General features: G+C 44.2%; 2 protein-coding genes across 2 annotated transcripts in view; one reads left to right on the top strand and one right to left on the bottom strand.

The window, feature by feature from the left end:
- The window catches only part of nsd1b (nuclear receptor binding SET domain protein 1b), a 30601-nt gene extending 21127 nt beyond the window's left edge, over positions 1-9474 (bottom strand). The window contains exons 1-5 of the mRNA XM_028031609.1: positions 9049-9474; positions 5617-6449; positions 4663-4807; positions 3894-4066; positions 114-3699 (exon numbers count right to left, since the gene is read on the bottom strand). Coding sequence (XP_027887410.1) covers positions 114-3699; positions 3894-4066; positions 4663-4807; positions 5617-6432 — 4720 coding nt within the window. The 5' untranslated portion in view covers positions 6433-6449; positions 9049-9474. The remainder of the gene's footprint in view (positions 1-113; positions 3700-3893; positions 4067-4662; positions 4808-5616; positions 6450-9048) is intronic.
- A 2681-nt stretch (positions 9475-12155) lies between these two features.
- Positions 12156-14813, top strand: LOC114152966 (aggrecan core protein-like). The gene is made up of 2 exons (XM_028031152.1): positions 12156-14223; positions 14314-14813. Exon 1 carries the CDS (start codon positions 12330-12332, stop codon positions 13071-13073), a length of 744 nt encoding a protein of 247 aa, XP_027886953.1. The 5' UTR covers positions 12156-12329; the 3' UTR covers positions 13074-14223; positions 14314-14813.
- The last annotated feature ends 9403 nt before the right edge of the window (positions 14814-24216 follow it).

Here is a 24216-nt window from a genome sequence, read left to right as displayed (position 1 = left end):
GCTTTCATGTTCAGTTTATCACATTTCACAAAATGGAAAATATTGTGCTACAGAAAATGTCAACTTTCCATTGTTGTTATTTTTGTAAGGACGGTACGTCAGACTGTCCTTACCGGCTGCAGTCTTGTCTTGTTCCTCAGCTTCAAGAATCAAGTCCTGCCTCTTGTTCATCATGTCGTCTCTGAGGCTGGTTGGCTGCTCCAGGATGAGTGTCGGACATTCCCTCCTTTCCGGAGGAACACCAACCTGCTGGCTGCCCTTCAGTCTTTCCCATCTCTGCTGCTCCTCTTGCCCACCAACGTCTCCACTGCAGCCAGCCTGGATCCAGCTCCTGCCAATTTGTACATCCATTATTTTTGAAGTAATATCTGCTGTTGGCCAGGAAGTGATTCCTGTTGCTGACGTTACTCCAGAAAAACCAGGTCCAGGCACTCTGTGATTGGTTTTCCCTTTCAACCAATGGCTGCCACTCTTTCTGCTACAGGGCCTCTTCAGTTTCTGGCCTTTACCACATCTGTTCTGTCCAATCACACTTTTGTCTGGGACTGGGTCGGTTTTGCTAAGAACACGTGTGTGGCCGTGTCCATCCAGTGGAGCCTTGTGTGGCATCATCAGCGGCTCCACCTTCACATGTGCACTGGGTGGCCCAATCTCTAACTCTAGGGGCGCGCCTTCTCGCTCTCTAGTGTCATGCAAGTCCTTCAGCATCATAAGAAAAGTGCTAAACTGGTATTTTGAGTGTGGCCTGAAAGAGACCGGCTTTCCATTGCTGCCATTTGGTAAGGATTGAAAGGAAACCTCCGTAACATTCTTGAAGGCTTTCATGAAGGAAAATGGTGATGGAGGTGATGGAGGTTGTGTTGTTGGGGGCAGATCTTCGTGCTTTGCCTTAACTATAGATGTAAGGGGTATGAAGTCCATTGGCGGAGTTGAAGAAACTGAAAGGTCTTCATCTTCACTTTTAACATCAGTTTCAAAATCATCTGAGTCAGAGAACAGTACGGAAGGGGAGCTACATCTAGAAAAGCAATCACCATTGTCAACATGAGTAGATTTTAGAAATTTTAAATTAGTGCAAATATCAAATTTGGGCTCAGCAGAATCCTGAACTGTGTCCAGAGGTTTGCTCAGCTTAGTTTGCTCAATCGCCTGCTGAGCTTTTCTACGCTTCCTCTGATCGACGACCTGCAAGGCCTTCAGCGCTCTGGTCATCAGCCGACTGCTGGCTGGAAGATGGGCCGGCTGGTCTTTCAGGACTTTTTGAATTTCTTTAGCCTGCTTCAGTTTGTGAACAGCTGTTCTGGATTTTGGAGCAGGCCGACTTTCAGGGAGGTGAGGACTTCCTGTTGGAGAAGCTGCAGTTTTAGTAGATGAAGTGTTTTCCTCTGAGCAGTCTGGCTGGTCAGACGATGTCTTTGTTTGACTGCAAACAGAAATGTCTTTACATTCTAACCTGTTTGATTCATTGCACGATAAGGCGGTGATACTTTCTAGACTGACGTTTGACGCTGGGATACGTTCTACTTCGGGGCTGCTCAATGCATCAGAAAGTTTTGTGGAAGTGAGAGCGTTGTTTCCAGGTGTCTTAGCGTTGTTTCCAGGTGTCTTAGCCTTGTTTCCAGGTGTGTGAGCATTGTTTCCAGGTGTGTGAGCGTTGTTTCCAGGTGTGGGAGCATTGTTTCCAGGTGTCTTAGCGTTGTTTCCAGGTTTCTTAGAGTTGTTTCCAGGTGTGGGAGCGTTGTTTCCAGGTATGGGAGCATTTTTTCCAGGTGTGGGAGCGTTGTTTCCGGGTGTGGGAGCATTGTTTCCAGGTGTGGGAGCATTGTTTCCAGGTGTGGGAGCATTGTTTCCAGGTGTCTTGGCGTTGTTTCCAGATGTCTTAGCATTGTTTCCAGGTGTGGGAGCATTTTTTCCAGGTGTGGGAGCATTGTTTCCAAGTGTGGGAGCGTTGTTTCCAGGTGTCTTAGCGTTGTTTCCAGGTGTGGGAGCGTTCTTTCCAGGTGTCTTAGCGTTGTTTCCAGGTGTGGGAGCAATTTTTCCAAGTGTGGGAGCGTTGTTTCCAAGTGTGGGAGCGTCGTTTCCAGGTGTCTTAGCGTCGTTTCCAGGTGTGGGAGCAATTTTTCCAAGTGTGGGAGCGTCGTTTCCAGGTGTGGGAGCGTCGTTTCCAGGTGTCTTAGCGTCGTTTCCAGGTGTGGGAGCAATTTTTCCAAGTGTGGGAGCGTTGTTTCCAAGTGTGGGAGCGTCGTTTCCAGGTGTCTTAGCGTCGTTTCCAGGTGTGGGAGCGTTGTGTTCAGGCGGTGACTCTGATGACAGCCGAAGCAGGCCAGACTCACTTCTAGCTCGTAGCTTCTTGACTGAGACCTTGATGAATTTTGAAGGTGTAATTTGATCTGTGGAGACGCTCGTTTTGCTGCCTGTCAAGTCTGATTTATTAGCTGCTGCTTTATTCACATTACTATCTGATGTTTTCTCTTTCTTATTGCATTCACTTGTGTTAGTAGTGACATGGGTCAGACATGAGTGTAAATATTTGTTTTGCTCTATCTCCTTTCGTATCAGTTTCACAAACGGGAGTCTGCATTTAGAGACCAGATGTTTTTGTTTTTCTAATATTGAGACTGGATCTCTTTTTTCGACTTTGAAACAGGGCCTCAAAGTCTGCTTGCTTTCTTTCTCCTGGTCAGAAGGTTTTTCAGTTTTATCAAGTTGTTCAGTAGCAATTACGACAGAAAGTTCAGTTGAACTTACAGATGTTACCCTCTTTGGAGAATCTGAGTTGTCATTAAAACCGACATTCTTGGAGGGATGAAAGTCTTTTTCAACATCTGGGTCGTCAGACGAAATGCTCGAAGGGTTTATTTTGGTCTCAGAAGTCTGTTTGTCGTCAGTGGACAGCTGGGCCTTTGGTTTGTCCAAAGACCCGCCTCTTCCTTCAACAGGGTTGGCCTCATTGGCCTTACATTTCTCAGATACTGAATGTTCATGTATCGGACCATTATCTGTTGACTTATTAGTGTCTGCCAGTATGACCGGGTCACTGGATTCAGCCAACGAGGCGGAGAGAACCGGTGCCTTCTTACTAACAGTGGATAAGTGCTTTTTCTTACAGGGGCCCTTACTAAAGAGGGAGTGGTCTGACACTGGGCTGGTAGTTTTAGGTCGCCGGTCTCTGCCTGATTTACTGAACCACAGTCCGGTTTGGGTCTCTGGCTGCTTCTTTAGCTCTTTGACTGCAGTCGCAGACGGCTGGCATGGAAGCAGCTTCGGTTGACGCTCAAGTGCTTTAGGACACAAAATCTTCGGGACCGAGTCGAGATCAGAGTAAGGGCACTCTCTGTTGTCTTTGTGAGACTGATCAAGACTGCAACACAATGTGTTTTCATTCCCAAGGTCCTGAAGGGATTTGCTTGGCTTCTTCTTGCTAGAAGTTTTCTTTAAAGTGCTTGGTTTTGTCTGTGTTGTAGCTGCAGACGAGGTGGATCCATTTGTTAAGTGAAACGATTCAGAAACAGCGGGACCCGGCAGAGAGGGCGAGGGAACGGCTGGGTGGGGCTTCCTCTGTCTTTCTGCCGGGGAACTGCAGGAAAAGGTTTGATCTGTGGATGGAGCCAGAGACGGAGAAACGTCGGGTCGTCCAGACAGAACAGATTCAGCCTCGGCCACACTGCATCTCCACGAATGCTGGAAACGCTTAGGGATCTGCAGCAAGACGAGAAAACGTGTCCGTAAGACTTATTTAACCAAAACAACAGACTGGTATCTTCTCATGATGCTTTTGGTAGTCACAGATTTCTGTTAGGGTCTTAGATTAGAGCTACCGTCTCACAATAAAGCGAAGGACCAACCTTTCATCACAACACGCATCATGCAATAATTCACAATTGAACACTTACAGTGTTTCTGTTGTTCTGCTCTCTTTGCTTGCTTCTTCGTCTCAAAAGGAGAAGTTGGTCGAACTCAAAGCCTCCGTGAAACGCCTGAGTTGATTTTTCCTCCACCCAAACGAACTCCTTCGGCTCCCCAAAGGTCCGGACGTGATACAGCCGACAGAGCCGGTCGCAGGGCTCTGCAAAGAAACCAATACCTGCTGATTATTTTTAGAATGTGGGAATTACAACAGTAATACCCAGAAAGTACAGAATGAGTTAACAATATGCTGAAATATGGATAAAACATCCAACAAGGTGGTTGAAAATGCTAAAACATAAATCATTAGCGCAAAAATAATTTGGCAAAGTACAAGAAAAAAGCACAAGTGTAAAGACTGATTTCTGAAAATATGTTGCAATTTCAAACAAAATCTTATGATCTGCAGAAAAAATAATTATTTTCCAGTTGAGTTACAATCGTTGTGTCTGACATGTTGATGGAAAGAATCAATAGTTGCAGGAAACGTGTTGAGAAAAAACAAAACAAATTAAGTTGGAGAAGATTCAGGCTGAAGTTGCCAGGAAGCAATTATCCTCCAGGTGAGTCGTTTCCATAGCGACGACCCACCTGGAGTAAAACAAGGTCAAACTGAAACCAAGCTCAACATCGATTAGTAACGATTAATCGTTTTAATCATTACGGAAATAATTGTCAATTAATTTAGTGATCGATTAATCGTTAACTGAATCATAAATCTGGATCTGACTGAATCAAACGGGTTTTCGGTTCTACCTTTCATCCTGTGATGGACGCCCAGCGCCGGGTCGGCCAGCACCTCACACGGCCACCAGGGCCGGCGGCCGAACTTGGCCCAAACGATTTCCCCCTCAGCGAACTTGACCGGCGGCGGAGGCTTTTTCCTCGAGCCGCTCGGCTGCTGCAGGAGACGAACACTTTGAACAAACCCACACAGTTTTCTCCTGCAGTTACTTCACAAGCAGGCAGATAAACCAGAAGTAAATGTTTCTGACCTTTGACCTCTTTAATTCTGTTTTCCATTGATTAATAAACAATTTCACACCACAAAACAAACTGCAGCAAAATTTAACAGTAAATCCTTCAGTTGTTTGAGTCGATGAGTGGGTCTGAACTACACTGTAAAAACATACTTTGTCTCTAGGACATTTTATCTTACTGTGTTGTTTCATTGTCTTTTAAATGGATTTAAGTTTTTAAAGGTTGATTTGGAGACGCCTACTGCACATTAGCCAATATAAATAGAAATGTTAGTTTTCTGTTTTTATGCTTATCTACAGTTGGACGACACGGCAGAAAACAATATCTCATATCAGCTAATATTGATCATTATTGATTTGATTTTGTTCAGTTTGCTGAACTGTTTGATCCAATTTTTATTCACATTTTCTATTTTTAAGCATCTATGAGGAGAAACCTGGAACTGCTGCAACAGGCTGTTGCTAGGTAACCGAAGAGTGAGCGAGTTGCTAGGTAACCAAAGAGTGAGCGAGTTGCTAGGTAACCGAAGAGTGAGCGAGTTAGTGGATGCTACCCAGCTAGCTTAGCCAGTCGTGAGAGTTTGAGCGGGTCAAGTCTGTCCTCTGCCTACATCTCCCAGAATACTGTGCAGTTCTGAATCAGAGTTCAGTGAATATTCTATATATTGATTATTCTATCAGACATATTATCTATCGATATGGCAATAGATATCATTGATTTATTGCCTACCACCGTCCGCCATGCAGGCCAGTCATCAAACAGGAAGAGCTCCGAGTCGCTGTCCCACTCGTCCTCTGAGCCGTCCCAGTACCGCCGGCGCTGACCCGAGGACTGGGAGCGCGTTACCACCTTGGGCGCCGCCGCCGCCACTGGGTCCAGACGAGCGTCTGCGGGGGCGAGCTGCGGCGCGGTCTGCGGCTGGTTGCATTTGTCCAGGAAACCCGGGCCGGGCGCGGCGCTCTGCGGCTCCTCGTCGACGCCGTCGGCCTCAAGCAAAGCCGAGTCGAAGTGCAGCAGGCTGTTTGCGAAGGGGCTGCTGCTGTCCAGAGAGAAGGCCGGGCTCGGCGGGCTGGACGGAGAGTCGCCTCCCGTTTTCTCAGAAACAGCAGATTGGTGGAAACAAACAGCAGGAAAGTCTTTACTTTCACTTTGGAGATCCGTTTGCTTTCGACCAGAAGAAGACGAGACGTCAACGTCTTCCTGGGAGACAGAATACTGTCTGTGCTCCGCCCAGCAGTCCTCCATCCTGACCCTGTCCCTCTGGTTGGACCCCCAGTCCCAGCGCCGGACGGGCCCCCGGCTCGGCAGCACCAGGTCGGGCCGGCTCACCATCTTGGTGAGGTGCTGCAGCCTCCGCAGGGGGCTGTATGAGGAGGAGGAGGAGGAGGAGGAGGAAGAGTGGTCTGACTGGATGTAGCCGTAGACAGACGCGTGTTTGAGGGAGGAGGCGGCGGCCGACATGGCCGGGCCGACGCAGCACGGGTCGCGGGCCGGGGTCAAAGGGCAGCTGGACTTCCTGTCAGGGCCTTTGGAAGGCCTGCTCATTCTGACATGATCCGACCCTGAAACAGGAAGAGCAGACCGTTAGCATCGCTAGCACAGAAACACCCTAATTCCACATCCTTTTACCTGAAAACACATTTCAGATGATATGATAATCAATTGTTCTGACAGTTTCAGCAAATTGTCTTGTTTTAGAGTCTTTATTCTCCATTTAACCATCGATTCATGAATTAGTTGACAATTTTTTCAACAACTGGTTAATCTGATTAATCGTTTCAGCCCCAAGTTAAAACTGAAACAACAAAAGTCTACAGTTATAAATGATCCATTTCTAACTTCCAGCATTAAATGAAAGTTTTAACCAGGATGATTATCCAGTGATTAATTCAGCCTTTAGGTTCACCTAAAGACTAAAATATTAACGTCTTTTTATATTTATCTTATAAATAGTGTGAAAGCATATTTGCTTATTTCAGAGCCGGAGCAACTTCAACCATGTTGGCAACACTGAAGGCAATATGTCTCTAAACTGTAGCCATAGAAAATTAAAAAGTCATAAATGATCCCATTCATTGTTATAGAAATCTGAGCTCAAATAAACGTAGTTTCACCGTAACTCATGATGACAGATGCAGTGATAAAGTCTTTATACTTTATTTCTTTTAGCTTCAGTATTAAGAAAATAAACAGCAATATAATAAACATTATATAAAATAACAGCAATATAAATCAATAAAACAAGAAAATAAATCACATAACAGCTGATATAATAAGCGATAACAGAGCAGCTAATTTAAAAGCTGTTTTATTATTGTTGTATTTACCCGCCTGAAACCAGCCTATTGTAAAAAAATAATAATGTTTTTGTGACTCAGATAAAATGAGATATTTTTGGTTTAATTATAGTTTACAGTCACATAAAAACAGGGTAAAGTATATATTAGATATGTGTCAAAATAATTCACTGCCAAAACAAAAGATTCATGATAGTTTAAGTGCGAAATGGAAGAAGAATAATAAGAAAATGCAAAATGTTTCAAATTGAACCGCTGATTAATAAAGTTAGCTAAAGTTGGAAACTTTAAAATCATCTCTGTTTTTAATATTTCTTTGGGCTGCAATGAATGGTAGAGTGTTGTGATATTACTATGCAGGAATAATCTGAGCTGTAAACTGCAGCTCTGTTTCCTCATCAGATCTGAATGAAGCCAAAATAAAACATGGATCCTATTTTGCTTATTGTATAATCTGGATTGCTCACATACTCAATTTAACACAGTATTGACCTCTGACCCCTCTGCAGTCAAATATTTGATTAAAATATAAACATTCAATCAGCTAACCTTCAGTTACTTCAACTGTTTGGATTTAACCTTTTGGACAAAAGTAATTCTAACAAACGGAGGCGTCAGCATCTAACTAACTTTATATTTCCTGTCCGACCAAATAAAACTCCATTTTAAATTAGTTTTCTGATTCAGAGGTTAATAAGTGGAGAACTGCTGACCTTAAATCTCCTCTAAGTCCTAAAGCTAAAGAAGTTCATTTTAAAATTCTCAATAACTTTTTTCCATCCAGGGAATTATTAAGACAAAGATTCAACTTTGATACCAACAGCTGGACCTTTTGTGACAACGACTGAAACAACAGATCGTCTCTTTTTCTATTGTGTGCAAACTGGAACATTTTGGAGGAACTTTCAGGACTGGATCTCATCCAAACTTTCCTCCATCATCCCTTAAAAACAGAGGATCTAATATTTGGAAAAACCCACAGAGACAGAAGAACCTCATTCTTCACAACCTGCTGATCCTCACCAGATTCTTCATCCACTGCTGTAAATGGGAAATAGAAATCCTGACTTTTCAGCTTTTAAAAACCTTTTAATGGACAAAAATCACTTCAGAACCTAAAACTGATGAAAAACAAGCAGGAATGAATACAGCTCTATTATGAACTGAATTTATGTGAGAACTAAAGCCTCTTTTTCTTTTTCTTTTTGTCGTTCTGCTTTCTCTCTGTTTGATGTCTGATACATTTGATTTATTTAGATTTTATTGTCTTATAATTATATGTGTGCCTTAAGCCTGTCAGACTTGATCTCTTCATGTATCTACATGCCACGTGATCTTGTACAATTGTTCAAAGTGTCTAATAAAAAATAAAAAAAAACAAAAACATGGATCCTGCAGCGGCGCGTCCTGACGTCACATTCAGCTGAAAACACGGAGCTGCCGGTCTGCGCTGCTATCGCGAGATGTTGGAAATGACATCCAACGCGATAAGGTCAGGCAGGAATCTCATGGACGCGCGGCGGCCAATCAGGCCGCTACGTCAGGTTACATGATTAAAAAAAACATCAGGAATTGGGATTAACAGGGCCACGCGCGCGCGTGAGTGTGTGCGTGCGTGTGTCCACGCATGAGGAAAAGTGTGTGTGTGTGTGACGACATGTGTGCATTATGCATGCGGCGGCTTGATGGATGGAAAAAAAAACCAAAGGCGACAAAAAAACAAGTTCAGCAACGCACACCAGCACGCACGCGCGCAGACACGCGCACGCGCTCCCACCGACATATGCGGGGCTATGAGCGTCAGAAAGAGCAGAAATCACGCAGAAAACGCCGCATGTCGCGGGATGTGCCGCCTGAATCTTACCATTCCGGTGTAGCGGAGCGCCGCCGCGCCGCGCCGCCGCCTCATTCTGGCGGATAAACGGCCCAATTTCAGGATTTTTGAGAGCGGATGAGGCGAGTCCCCGCGGCAGCACTTCCTAGGCCCGGATCCTGAGCTCTCTCTCTCTCTCACCCATTCCCCCTCCAACACACACACACACACACACACTCACTCCCCTCCTCCAAAGCATGCGCTAACCCAGCGGCCCGGGAACAGCCTCACATCACAAATTCCTCTGTTTGCTTTGGAATAACTTTATAATCCCGTTTCTAATCCAGTCTGAGGGCGGCTGCTCTGCTGGCCGCTTCCTGCCGGCAGACACTCGGCCGGCCGTCACCGCCGCTCAGCGCATCTTCATCACCAAAACCCAGAAAATCACCAAACAGCCAGAAGCCCCGCCCCTTTTCTGCATCCTTCATAATTAACCCCGTCACCTGCCGGGAGCCGCGCGATTCACTCAAACATCGCTGCGAAAGATTCATGTGATGGTGCAAAAGGAAAAAATATAAGTTAGAATATTGTTTTATTGTAAATTATTTTTAAAATATTTATTATATCTCAGATGCAGCTAGATTTAGTATTTATTTAATAATTGATTTGTGATGACTAGCATCATGCTAGTTATCAGCTGTTGCATAACAAATATTTTGGCACCCTGCTGTGGATTATTAAAACTAAATATAAATAACCAGGTCCAATCAGGTCACAGGTCAGAAAAACAATTTCATTCAAACTAACAACTGAGGAGAAATGTGTCGGTCAGCTGGACACTGACAACTTGTTGAATTTTTAAAATTGTATTTAAGTTAAATTAATAAAATATTAATTTGATCAATTATCAATTAGTGGGCGTGGCTAACACCAGGCCCACTAATTGCAGGTTAACCAATCAGATGAGTCCTAAACAATCTCTGACCTCTCACTGTAATTCTTCCTGCAGCCCATAGGGGGCGATAATCTGCTGCCGACACAGAAAACAGAAAGAAATTTTCTAAAGTTATTTTTAGCATTTGTGTCCTTCTGGTTGCTAATACATAAATTAGCCAAATCACCCGAGTCCCATTCATTTTCCAACTGTAAAATATGACGAATCAAAACCATTTGGTTCTGCCCAGCTGGCTGCTGGTCCATATTTAAAATCTGTAGATTGTAGAAAATGACTCTAGATGTTGGGTTGTTGGCACTTTGATCTAAAATTAACTCAATGACAATCAGAACGGCGTTAAATGGTAAAATCTTGTTCCTGATGTGAATCACAGTCTGTTTGGCGCCACCCTTCGGACGGGAGTATAACTGCAGGTAAAGCTGGACTGCGCCCCCTAGTGGACAGGTACAGATTATACTTACGCCACACGGGCCTTTAAGTCCTTGAGACAAGAAATATTGAAATATTCTATCAAATTAAATCATTACTTTTATTAACATTTTTGTATAATTTTAACAACAAGTTAATATTTTTTTTAAATTGCTGGATTATTTGTGTTTATTGATAAATGTTTTCCTCAACAATAAGTTTCTATATTGGTAATTATTTACTGCATTTAAAAATCTGTGTTGAAATTCAAACTTAATGATGAATAATTTTTGGCCCTCGATGCTTCAGGGATCCTAAACACAAAACCACAGAATGAAGAATCAATGGATCGGTTCCGACATGTCCTCCTCCGCTACCTGATCAGGAAGAAAAGCTCCAGCTGTCCGCCGGAACCACCGAAACCAGCCAGAACCAGAACCGGCTGCCGTCCGAGCCACCGAGCCGCGCCATGTCTCTTCAAAATGGAGGTCCTCCAAAGGCGAGAGGGGAAACGGAAAACAGGCCACAAAGTGTTAATGCATGTTCGGTATGAGGGTGACCCAAACCCGGAGGAACCGAGCCGCACATCGAACATCTGCTGCGGTTCTGGAGGAAATCCTTCCAGCTTTTCCCCACGGCGGCAGATATTAGTTTCCTCTGCTTATGTTACAGAGCAGAGCCACAGTTATATCCCTCGTGTGTGTGTGTGTGTGTGTGTGTGTGCGTGTGTGTGTCATACGTAAAACAGCAGCAGTACATTTACTGAGACTTTCAGCGCCGCCTGAGCTGCTTTCCTCCCGGGTTTGTTGCTTGTTGCGGCGGCCAGCGCGGCGCGGCGCAGCGCGGCGCGGCGCGGCGCTTCTCCTGCCTTCCTGTTCGCTTCCAGCCGCTCTCACCAAAGCTTTGGGATTCCTCTGCCTTTATCTGAGGGGCTGGGCAGCTTTCACACTGAGTGCTCAATGCGTCCGCACAGACACGCGCATCCGTGCGGGCATCGGGCGGAGATGCGGGGAACCTGAGTGGAAATGGCCGCAGAGCCTCATGACTGTGGGCGGGTTGGAGCGTGGCGCCGCGGCGCCTCGCAGCTCCGTGGGGTCATCACTGGGAACAAACGGAGAAGCAGCAGCAGAAACCTGGACACTCACAGCAGCTTCCGCTCATTTCACGTCACGTTTTGATTTCCAGTAACAGCAGCAGCCGGGCTGGACTCAGAACCCAGAAACTGATTTATTCAGACTGGACCGGGCCTGCTGCGGCTTTCAGCTGCGCAGAACAGCGCCACTTTGGGCCGCACTGCGCAGCTCCGAGTCTCTGTGATCAGCCGGAAAAAATCAGATTCTAGTCTGAAACATCATGGCTGCTTTTCTGCCGCTTCAGGCTCCGAGAAAAACCAGCAGGGGCGGCTCCTGAGGGAGCGGCCGCCGGGCGCCTCATGCCCCCCCATGGTGTACTTATAGATAAATATATATGTACACACTCAGAGTTCTTATTAAACTATCAGAATAATGTCAAACATTTGAGATTTGCATTAAAATGCCATTTTTAGCATCTTGCTACATTTAGTTGACCATCAGCATCAAATTCTCTGTTTTCAGATAATAATTAATAATAATTTATTTCACAGAGAGAATCACCCATCTGATCAAACCAGACCTTCAAAACTCTATCAAAGTTTTTTTCTCATTGAAAAACTTTTTCTCATATTTTTAGTAACTTCTTGTTTTTTGTTTGTGATTTTTCTACAACTTTATTCTTGAATTATCATGATTTTGTTTTCACAATTTAAAAAACAGGAACTGTTAACAATGATCCAATGAATGAAAATTTAATTTTTGTTCCGTTTCTGTTATTACATTTACATGAAGACGTTCTAATTACAATCTTTGTTCACACAGTAACGATACATCGGAAACGTGTAATGCTCTCGCCACGCCACTAGGCGGTGCTAGGTTCTTTGAAACTAAGTGGCATGTGTTTTAAAAAAAAGTTCTACTTGAAGGCACGTCGGTTCGCGTTCCCCCATCGGGTCCCGTTCCCCCATCGGGTCTCGTTCCCGTATGTCCCGTTCCCCTATCAAATCCCGTTCCCCCATCGGGTCCCGTTCCCCTATCAAATCCCGTTCCCCCATCGGGTCTCGTTCCCGTATGTCCCGTTCCCCTATCAAATCCCGTTCCCCCATCGGGTCTCGTTCCCGTATGTCCCGTTCCCCTATCAAATCCTGTTCCCCCATTGGGTCTCGTTCCCGTATGTCCCGTTCCCCCATCAAATCCCGTTCCTCCATCGGGTCTCGTTCCCGTATGTCCCGTTCCCCCATCAAATCCCGTTCCCCTATCAAATCCCGTTCCCGTTCCCCCATCGGGTCCCGTTCCCCCATCGGGTTTCGTTCTCCCATCGGGTCTCGTTCCCCATCGGGTCCCGTTCCCCCATCGGGTCCCGCTCTCCCATCGGGTCTCGTTCCCCATCGGGTCCCGTTCCCCCATCGGGTCCCGTTCCCCCATCGGGTTTCGTTCCCCCATCGGGTCTCGTTCCCTCATCGGGTCCCGTTCCCCCATCGGGTTTCGTTCCCCCATCGGGTTTCGTTCCCTCATCGGGTCCCGTTCCCCCATCGGGTTTCGTTCCCCCATCGGGTCCCGTTCCCCCATCGGGTCCCGTTCTCCCATCGGGTCCCGTTCCCCCAGATATTGGGGGAACCACACTGTGTGTGTCTGATTAGGGCGCAGTTGTAAAAAAGTGGGCTAACTTCTCTGAAACCCGTTGTTTGAGTTTTCACGGTGTCTGTAGTTCTCTAGATCAGAGCTGAACAAGCAGGCGTGTATTTTGCCGCCTTGGTGATGCGGAGCGATGAAGAGACGCTGAGGGAACCGGACCTGATGGGGGAACATGAACTGTAGCAACAGCAGCATTGTCAGCAGTTTCTTCTTCTGTGGATGGTAGGAAGCAGCTGTTTTGCGTCATGCTATGCATTAGCTAGAGATTCTCTGACAGAAAAGATCCATTTATTCTGTTTACAAGACAACGGTACCGGTACGTTCAGAACCACTGGACTCTGGAACTCGATTTCAATCTGTGCTGTTTCAGAGGAAACATTCGGTGGTTTCATGTAAATGTAGAGAACAAACCCAACAAAACGTCCATTTTCACCAGAAACTGTTGTCCTGTAAACAGGGACTTAGTCTAATGTTTTATTTGTACCTACAGTGAATTCAGACTGAATCATTTTGTCATCTCTGCCAACATTTGGGTCTAAAATCAGCCAAAGCACTTTAAAACATCCAAATGGTTTATGGTAATAACTTTATGATTATGATTTTGAAACATTTCAAAAAACTTCCAGATTATTTAGTGAAATTTCACCGGCACCAAGTCGTTACCTAGCAACTCCAGCTGATCTCCAGCATTTGGTCAGATAGTTTTTATGCACTGAACAATGGCTGCTGGAAAAGACAAGAGTTTAGTTGGTGACTTGTTGAATTCTGGTTGGATGTGCAGAAGGCTCCACTGATGCTTTTCAAAGCTGTGCAGGTGGCAGTGGGTTCTCATGGCTCAGCGGTTCAGGCGTTGGACTGGATCATTCATTGGTTGATTCAATCCAACATCTGCAAGGAAGCAGAGCGAAACCCTGGATCAGCAGGGTTTTTACTGGAAGGATCTGCCGGGTTCCGGGGTTTTGGTTCTGTTTTTTCTTTATTTTTGGATCCTCTTGGTGGTTCAAGGGTTGTCCACCAGATAGCACCAGAGGCTGGTTTCCAGGGGGAGGCGTGCCTGTAGTTCTGCACACCTGACGATGATCGTCTCATCATCAGCTGGAGGTGAAAAGATGCTGACAGCCAGCACTTCGATGCTGGAGTGTTTTCGCCAAAACGGTACTCTGAGCCACTCGGAGTCAGTCTCCGAGTTCGTTCCTCTGAGTTTCCTCTCGAGTAATTCGTCGTTTTGTTCTCTGTGCTCTTCAGGTGTTTCCTCTTGAGTCAATCCCTGGATCCTCCCTGAGAGATCTCCGTTGTGGCTTTTGGATTAAGCCCTCCTCGTGACGCCGTGGGTGGTTCCCACAGGTTGCCTGAGTTCCCATTTCCTCCTCATCTGTCAGATCTCAGGATTCTCCAGTTTCACTTCCTCCGGCTGGCTGTCGGACCCTTCCCTCCATCATTGTCAAATCCAGAACTTACCCGTCCGCCCTCCACCGCCGTCTCCCAGCCTTTGGGCCTCGCTCAGCTCTGCTGCCCATCCAGAACCCGCAGTATCCACCTCCTCAATCCGAGACTATATCTACCAGAAAGTAAGAGCTGATTTTTCCTTCTCGCACATCCTGTTTCCCAGCTACCATTGAACTCACCATTTCCTTTTCGCTGTTCTGCAGTGAGCCGCAGTTAGCAGCATTCCCCCCCAGTCTGGACCCAAACCACGCCAACATCTTTACTGGGTTATTGTTTTACAATAAATATTCTTCAACTGATTTTTGTCTCCTGTGGTGTTCTGCATGTGGGCTAGAAACCTAAACCCCAACATGACAGGGTTGGAGTTTTTCTGTCTGTTTATTTAGGGTTCTGTCCGTTGAGTTTCATGTTGTCCTGTTTATCCTTGATTGATCCCAGCTGTGTCTAGTTCCCTTGATTACCCCTGTGTATTTATATCCACCTGTTTCTTGTTCTCTGTCAGGTCCTTGTCTAAACTATCTAGTTGTCTGGATTACTGTTTACCAGTTGCTACCACAGATTAGCTCCTGGATTCTCGTCCTTTTCTCATCATAACTAATAAAAACTGAACTAAAACTAAACATTAATTAACTAATAATAAAAACTAGAAAACACACTGAAAAAAATTAAAACTAACTGGACGAAAAGTCACAACAAAATAACCCTGAACTATGAAAACTATTAAACCCTGGAACTGACCGGCCTCATCATATTAATAATTATTTCATTAGTCTTCTGTAACATTTTTCTGAATCTCTGAATTCGTCTCGATGGCAAACCGTAGAAACGTAATCAGCTCCAGTCCAACAACACGAAGCAGGAAAAATCTAGACCTCGTCCAGAACGTGGAGGTTTTTCGTTTCTCTGGCTTTTATGATGGAAACATGGAACCATATCAGATTATTCAGATTATTCACCAGGAGTTTCTCAAAAACAAGAAAAATGTCTGAGAGAAAACAACACAAAGATCCATCAACCCTCCAAACCAGAACCGGTTCTGCACCACAGCTGACTGTCCAGCAGGGGGCGGCAGCACCACAGATATGATGAGGAAAAACCAACCAAATGAGACGAAATATTCTGAATTACAGGAAGAGGAGCCAAAAAGAGACTCAGTAAGAATAAAGAGTATTTAGTGAAAAGTCTACTCAAATACTGAGTAACTAATTATAAAGCATTTAATATTTAAAATACCAACATTAAGTGGAAATGTTGGTATTTTAAGGACCAAAATGACAATAATTCATATAAGGAACAAAGAAAATAAAATATTTATTTTCCAAATCAGTTTCTTTCAATGAAAAACTGATGAAACTTTTTTTTTCTCCTCCCCTCCAGGGTCTTTTGTGGCTCTAGTGTTGCTCATATGAAAGTAAGCTGACAGGAAACGGGGGAAGACATGCAGCAAATATCGCCGGGTCCGGGAATCGAACCCGCGACGGCTGCACCGAGGGGTCATGTGGGTCGTGCTGTCCCCTACGCCACCACGGCACGCCCCAAACTGACCGGTCCGGTCCAGCGGGTCGGGTCCGGTCCGGTCCAGGATGTCTGGTCCGGTCCGGTCAGGTCCGGTCCAGTCCGGTGGGTCAGGTCCGGTCCAGCATGTCGGTCCGGTCCGGTCCGGTCCGATCATTGAGTCTTTTTCCTGGATGCTTTAGGAGCGAAGCGGCCAATCAGGACGAAGCAGGTAAATTTTCCTGAATTATATTTTATGATAATATTGAAAAACAGATTTATTTCATTACGGAATATAAAACACTGTAAACAGAGACGATGTGAACAGATTTATGATCCGATCCTCCGAGTTTCTCCGGAGATCCGGAGGCGCCTCGCGCTCCTTCCTGTTCTAGATTCCACGTTTCTCCCCCACGCTGCCAATCCGTGACCTTTGACCCGCGGTGAGCCCAGCTGTCAGCTGTTCTGGCCGGCAGTGGAAATCTGAACGCAGCTTTTCCTGTCAGAGGTCTCATCATGTTTAGTTATATAAAAAATGATTTTACTGAATTCAAACTATAAAAATGGGATTGAATTTACTGAATAAACAAACTGTGGCAACTTTTCACATCCTGAGGTAAAAGTTAGCACAACCCAAGGTGTTTATAAAGGTGATTTATTCTGCTTCCTGTAACAGGTTAGGATCGATCAACGGCCTAAACAAAACCTGTCCGTTAAGTTTTTTACACTAAATTATTCTCAGATAATCAGGTTTTAGTCTGAGCTGTGTTAGGGTCTCTGTCACTTTAAATCCAAACAAGCTGCTGCTGGCCACGCCCCCAACTCAACATTTACGCTCGCAACAAAATGGCTGCAAACGGATGCACAATAATACAACCGTACGTCTTTGAAAAGCATCAGTGGAGCCTCCTGCACAACCAACCAGAATGCAGCAAGTCAACAACAGAGCTCTTGACTTCCAGCAGCCATTGTACAGAGCATAAAAACCAGCTGACCAACCGCTGGAGATCAGCTGGGGTTGCTAGGTAACGATAAAGCATCTGCTGATTCTGGAGGTTTTTCAAACAGCCCGTTTTCCAGACACCAAAAAACAACTGCGTGTTTTATAAAGCGTTCGTTTTGATTTTAGAAACTCAAATGAAAGTATAAAAATGTGACAAATGTGAATTTTACATCATAGGCTTCCTTTAAATTACTGTTGGTAATTTATAAAATACCTTATATTTTATAGTCAATTTTTAGTTATTATTTTGAAATATGCTGCTGAAAATTTTCCTGTAATTATTTATGTTTTATTTCAAGTGGATTAAAATGTGGAGTAGAAACTAGACGGACATATTTGGTCAGATTTAGTGATGTTTGGTGTTTTTCAGTGTGACTCAAAGATTCAACATAATTTTCATGTTTTTATTGTTTAATATTTTAGTTGCAACTGAAGTTTTTATTGCATCAGTTTTATTGTACTGAAACATTCATGGCTCAGATCAACACGTGAAGACAATCAGCAGGGAAAGTGACGCTGCCAAACCCTCTGACCCGTCTGCAGGTCTCTAAATATCCTCTCATTACGTCCTCATCTGCATAATCCTCGTTAATCCCGCTGCACTCTCATTCAGGACAAAAAACCTCATTTCAATCACACCTCTCTCTTTTCTCTCTGTTTTAGGATGCCACACACACATATATACATATACACACATACACACACACACACACATACACACACACTTGAGGAAAATGTGAGTGAAAAGAAGAGGAAGTGCTGAGGCCTTTGAAAGCCTGATTGGGAGAAAGGAACGACGGACAGACCTCAGAGAGAGAGAGAGAGAGACGCTGCCGGGGCCCCGGGGGCCAGGGGGGCCCGGGGCCCCGGGCAGCCCGGGACCTGGGCTTAATGAGACATTCCTGGGGTTTAGAGGAGCGCAGAGGTCTCCATGTTCTCACTGCAGCCGTTCGGTTTGAGGCGGGATTTGAACCGGCGACCTCTCCAGGAACATGCCTACAGGTCGCTGAGAGCTGCACCTGCCGCCTTAACGAGGGAAAAACGTAACGACTTCCTGCACCAAAATCTGTCATTAAACAGGCCAGAATTCAATCAATAATCAATGGATCCAGTTGATCAGCTCCTTTGAATCCAGACTGAAACCGGTTCGAAACAATCGATTCCGAATGGAACGACTCCTGATCACGTCTTGCTTCGATGGATTATTTGTTCTTCAAATTTATTTTGTTTGGTCAAAAAGTTTTTTTCTCCTGGTTTTAATTGCAGTTGGTGGTTGCCATGGTAACCAGTGACCGGTAGCCCCACCCCTTTTTGGGGCTTGAGGAGCAGCTGTTTATATTTTATCTTTTATTTTAGTTTAATTTAATCATATTCAGGGTTTTATTTAATAAGTTTAACCAAAATAAGACAGAATGAAATTCAGTCAGTTTCTTTTCCACAAACAGGCTGCAAACAGCGACTGTATTAGTTATTGACCAATTTATTGATTATTAAAATAAAAAATGTTTTTAATAAACATTTTTTATTAAATGTTTATTTAATAAACATTTATTAATGTTTATTAAATAAACATTAATTAATGTTAAATAAACATTAATTAATTTTGTTAATTTTGCAGATTTTTCATTGAAATCTTTTATATGTTAGAAATGCATAAAGAGATGCAAATAAACAAATAAATTTTAAAATAAGAAAATAAACATTTTATTGCCTTAAAGTTAATAACCTTTCAATCCTTTTCATTTAAACATTTTCTAACATTATGATGAAGCAGAAATATTTCATGAATATTAAGGAATTATTGACTTAAACTTTTGGGTCTTGCTGAACTAGTAAGTTAGTTTTTAAAAGATGTTCTAGGATATTTGCATTAGAAAATATTATAAATACTAAAATATTTGCTCAGATTCTGTGATTTTGCAGAATCTATTTTCCTGACAGTTAATCATGAAGCGATCCAGAAGCTAAAGGATTCTGTTTTTTCCAGCTAATTGGTTTGTTAGACGTGAGAGGAGGACAGAGATCCTTTCTTTGCTCCCGACAGGTTAAATGTGCAGCTAAGCTCCAACAATGCGCCGCCTTTCACATGCAAAGCAGCGGTATGGAGCCGCCGGGTCGAGCCTCTGATGGAGAGGCAGCAAAGCGTAACGGTTTCCCTCCCTCCATCCTCTCTGTTCTGTCCTCCATGTTTCCCTCTTGGCTTCGTCTCTCTGCCTTTTACAGCTTCATGTCCCAGACGATTATTTTTATCTCAACATTTCTGCTCTACAGGTTCCTAAACGGCCGGAGGACGACGCTTCAAACCTCAGATCCACCACATTCACAAAGTTACTGTAAAACATTTTGCAAACAAAACAAGAACTAAAAATATATAATTTACCCAAAACATCAAAAACAAAAATCCAAAAACTACAAAACATTTGTAGCCTCAATTTTACTGGAAGGAAGAAAAATAGAGCAAAAATGGATGATTGGATGGGTGTTTGGGGCGTTAGACGGTTGGATGCGTGTTTGGGGCGTTAGACGGTTGGATGCGTGTTTGGGGCGTTAGACGGTTGGATGCGTGTTTGGGGCGTTAGACGGTTGGATGCGTGTTTGGGGCGTTAGACGGTTGGATGCGTGTTTGGGGCGTTAGACGGTTGGATGCGTGTTTGGGGCGTTAGACGGTTGGATGCGTGTTTGGGGCGTTAGACGGTTGGATGCGTGTTTGGGGCGTTAGACGGTTGGATGCGTGTTTGGGGCGTTAGACGGTTGGATGCGTTTTGTCCCTCTTCTCCAGAATCACTGATCTCCGTTCTGCTTTGACACGATTCCCAGCCAACATCGGCTTTTATGAACTTTATTCAAATATGCGATTTAAAAGCAGTATATCTGTACATCTGTCCACTCAAATCAACCTAATGTTTAATAGCTAACAGGAAGTCTTAGCACTGCGCTGCCCCCTATGGGTATGGCAGGTTTAAAGCAACGCCCCGGAGCGGATTAGTTCATGTGGATGAAAACTTCTCTGAAACGCATCCTGTGTGAATGATCGTATTTTTGAAAGGTGGAGATTTAATGTTGATGAAGATCAGGCTCCGTGTTTGGACTGGACTGGAGGAGCAGCTTTAGTGAGGAGGATAGTTAGGTGGGTCAACGATCTCCAAACCTTCCTGTTAGACCTTCAGCGCCTCTCGTTTTCAGGCAGACGTCTTCAGGATTCTCAGGTTCCTTCATGCAGAACAGCCAATCAGACGGAGGAGAGCCTCACCACACTAAGGTAGAACGATCACCAAACCTCAACAAAGCCAAGAAATGACGAGTAGCAACAGCAACATCTTCACCATCTGGCCTTCAGATCACCTCCTCCCAGTCCTCCCAGTCCTCCCAGCAGCTCTTTGTGCGTCTCCGTCTCCCAGAGATGAAGTCCGGACGCGCTGCTTTGTCCTGCCTGACAGCTTGACGTCTCTGTCCGTCACGGAGCTGCAGCACAAAGAGCAGCGGTCATAACAGCAGCGCTGCCTGCAGACCCTTTCTCTTTCAGAGTTTACGTGTCGATCTAAGGACTTTCATTCAGAACCGGGCTTTAACGAGGCGGGCTTTAATGAGGCGGCTTGTTTTCACTCTGGATTCACAACATGGAGAGGGGGATCCAATATGAAGCTTCTGGAAACATTTTCTAACTAAAACATTTTTTGTCCATTTTTTTGCACAACAGCTCACACTCAGCCAGACTGGATGGAGAGCCATGAACTTTCCTCCTTCAGTCCGGTCGACCCGGTTCTACTGGAACCAGAACTCCATCATCTGCTCCACCTCCAGCTGCTGTGGTTCTGAGTCAAACCAACCTGTTCCCCTCCTGGCCTGTGGGGGCGCTGCACCAAGAACCACTGAAGGAAACGACACAAAAACCTCTGAAGACACTGAGAGCAACTTCCTTCTTCACCAGATGGAAACAAGATGGAGGCGTCAGATTTTAGTGTTGGAGGATTTCTCTTTAGTCTTTGGCTGAAGACCAGGAACCATTTCTAGCCTAGCGCTAGGCTAGCATGTTAGCTTTGGTTGTAGTTACCCAGAATGCCCTGCGCGGACCAGAGGTCGGTTAGCATTCACACCTCACCAACTGGACTTTGACTAGACAGATAGATTAGAGTTCAATTAAAGGAAAACTGCTTCATAAATATTCCAAGTTTTCCCACTGAGGGTCAGAGAGGACACTTCCCAGAACCAGAACCAGAACCAGACATGTGGAAGCAGCTTTCAGCTTCTATGATCCACAAATCTGGAACAAACTTTCAGAAAACTGAAAAACAGCCGAAACCCTGAATTCCTTTAAGGCTAAAATCCCATCTGGTTGGAGCTGCTTTGATTCACAATAACTGGAATATTGATCAGTATATTATTTGTGTATTGATGATTCTGATGGAGGAATTTGACAAAATGTTTTATTTCTCCCGTTTCACATTCATTGGCTGCCTGATGTTGAACTTTGAACTTCCTTGTTGCTGAAATGTTCTACAGATAAACTTAAGCTGATTATTAAAAAGCTTCAGCAGAAAAACCGACGAAACGAAGCGCCGGGTTTCTGTCCGGCTTCATGGAAATCCACTCGTTTGTCTAAAATGTAAAATCCAGCTTTACATTTGAGATTCAAATTTTTCTCAGAGGATAAATAGAAGGACAAAAGGACAGGAGGATTTGAATAGGACACATTCTGCTGTGGACGGTTTGGAGTCATGAGGCTCCAAAGAGAAACTTAAACAATAAAAATAATAAATATGAGTTTTAGCACCATTTAGTTTACAAACGGGATCAGCTTTTGTTTAATATGATTATTATGGAAAAACACCAGACATGTTTTCAACATGAACTCTGCTAAAAGCAGAAAGTTTAAAATAAGACAAAAATAAATCGTCTGACGGAACGAATCCTGTTTCTGCTTCCACACTGTAAAAATCAATTTATCTTACTCTGGATGTGCCGAGCGTGATTCCAGAGCCGGGTTCTGTCCTGGTTCTGCTGGACCCGTCCTGCTGGAAGGAGAACTTCTGTCCCAGTCTGAATCCAAACCTCTTTGTTCTTCCCCACAGCATGATTCTGCCGCCACCATGTCTCTCCGCAGGCGTCTCTCCTGGCCAGTTCTGTCCTGGTTCTGTTCTGGTTCTGTCCCAGCAGCTCCGCTCCGTTCCCGCTGGCCTGTAAAGGTTGAAGCTGCAGTTCGTTTCTCCATCTCATTTCGGATCCGTCGGCCTGCAGCGGCGCCGCTTCGCCGGTTCTGCCCGTCTGAAGTTGGACTTCCTGTTCAACTTATGAAACTTTAACACAAAGTTCTGCAGACCAGAAAACAACTGACTGTTCTGGTCCAGGTGACCCAGATAAAGTCATAGAAACGTGCCAACCAGAACCGCCTGACTGACATCTTATAACTCGCTGCGGTTCTACGCTTCGCTCAAAGCGACTCCAACATTCAGGATTTGGATCCAGAGGAATTAATTCACAGATTATCAACATTTTCTCTGGGAACTTCAAAATATTATCATGTCAAAATGTTTTACATTTTCTACAATTATCAGATTTTATATGAAGAATGAAATCTTAGAGACGGATGGATGACAGACGGATGGACGGGAAAGGGGATAAATCTTGAAATAAAAATCTAGTTTTAAAAATCTTCCTTTAATAATTGTTTGAAATTCTGAAGCGGTGAAGTGAATCCAACGTTCATGTGAAGTCGGGTCCTCAACACGTTTCCTGTTTTTGTGAGATGATTTTATTCCTGTTTTCAAACTGCATCTCGTTACAAACAAAAGCTTAGAAACTTTCCGCCCGCTGAGTTTTTCCTCCCATTAATAATCCTCTAATATTCCAGCTTCATGGTCTGGTTTCCACTGAGCTTCTGCTTGATGACGATAGTTTTACCATCAGACCACACTGCTCAGACTTCTGCTTTATGACGAATCAGGACACGGTTTTGGTTTTTCATCTGTTTGTTTCTGAAAATGAAAGACCAAACATGGCAACCCAAGAGGAAAAAAACAATTTGTGCTATATTTGATTTAAGTTCACCAAGCAACCAGAGCAGACGACATTTCTCAGCAGCCCAGCGTCTTACTGAAGATGTGATTTGTTGCTGGGAGTGAATTCCCCTCCGGGACGATTCGTCCTCTTGGGTTTGAGCCCAAACAAAGAATTTAAAGAACAAACGGAGCAGACGGCCGTCGTCGTCACATTTCATCTTTAAACTGTGTAATTATCCTATCCGCTGGTTTATAGACACTCCAGCCTTCAGCACCTCGGCATCAGTTTTACTTTCCTCCCACATGCAGAAACTGTCTGCCAGAGTTACGAAGAGGCTGGATTTTACTGACGAAGCTTCACGCACTTAGGTTGGGCCGCAGGAAACAGGAAGGCAACATAAAGGAAACAGGAAGGAAACAGGAAGGCTACGAAAGCAAAAAGTTATCTTTTCTAAACCAAAAGCGTCGCAGGCAGCAGCGTTACAGGACCAAGGAACAAAACTGGTGTAATTAAAAGTAATTGACCATATTTTGTTCAAATTTCACTCATTCGCTGCACTCTAACTGGTAGAATCAAGAAATGACTTAAACAAAACCCATCTGGCAACATGAAAAAGGTTAAAATGTAAAAAAAATTTAAATAAAGCCCTTCATATCTAAAATAACTCATGAAAAGATAAAAGTCAGTCAGTTATCCAATTCAGAAATACTTTACATAATAATCCCAAAGGGAAATGAAATGTTAATCATATCATCCAACAATATTCAGTCGTTGAGGATGACCTGCTGTGGGTAAAGATACAAAAATGAACAGAAATAATTTGGGTTTTTAGCCTGTCAGAAGAAAGAGATTTAGGTTAATTTGGTAAAAATTTAGAGATTAAGCTAAATATTTAGCTTTATATTAGTTTTAGAGCAGTACAGCTAACTACTTAGCTCCAGCCTAAATATTCCAATTCCACCTCTCTGCAGCAAACAGGAAGGCCGGGACGGACCGCTGTCAGTCACGTTCCTTATTAGGAAATGGGACCATTGCACTCCGGAAGTGAAGGGGGCGCTATTTCCTATATTATCCACGGTCTCCCGTTTTTATTTTCTTCTGAAATCTGTGATATATTTTCACCTTTAGGACGGATTTTCACTCTCAGCATGTATTTGAACTTTTCTCTTTTATTTACTTCAGCTCAGCTCACAGTTTTTAACAGATTC

The sequence above is a fragment of the Xiphophorus couchianus genome, chromosome 11 (assembly GCF_001444195.1).
Source record: "Xiphophorus couchianus chromosome 11, X_couchianus-1.0, whole genome shotgun sequence".
NCBI classification, from domain to species: Eukaryota; Metazoa; Chordata; class Actinopteri; order Cyprinodontiformes; family Poeciliidae; genus Xiphophorus; species Xiphophorus couchianus.
The sequence above is the reverse complement of the archived record's forward strand: the minus strand, read 5'-3'. Positions and strand labels throughout refer to the sequence as shown.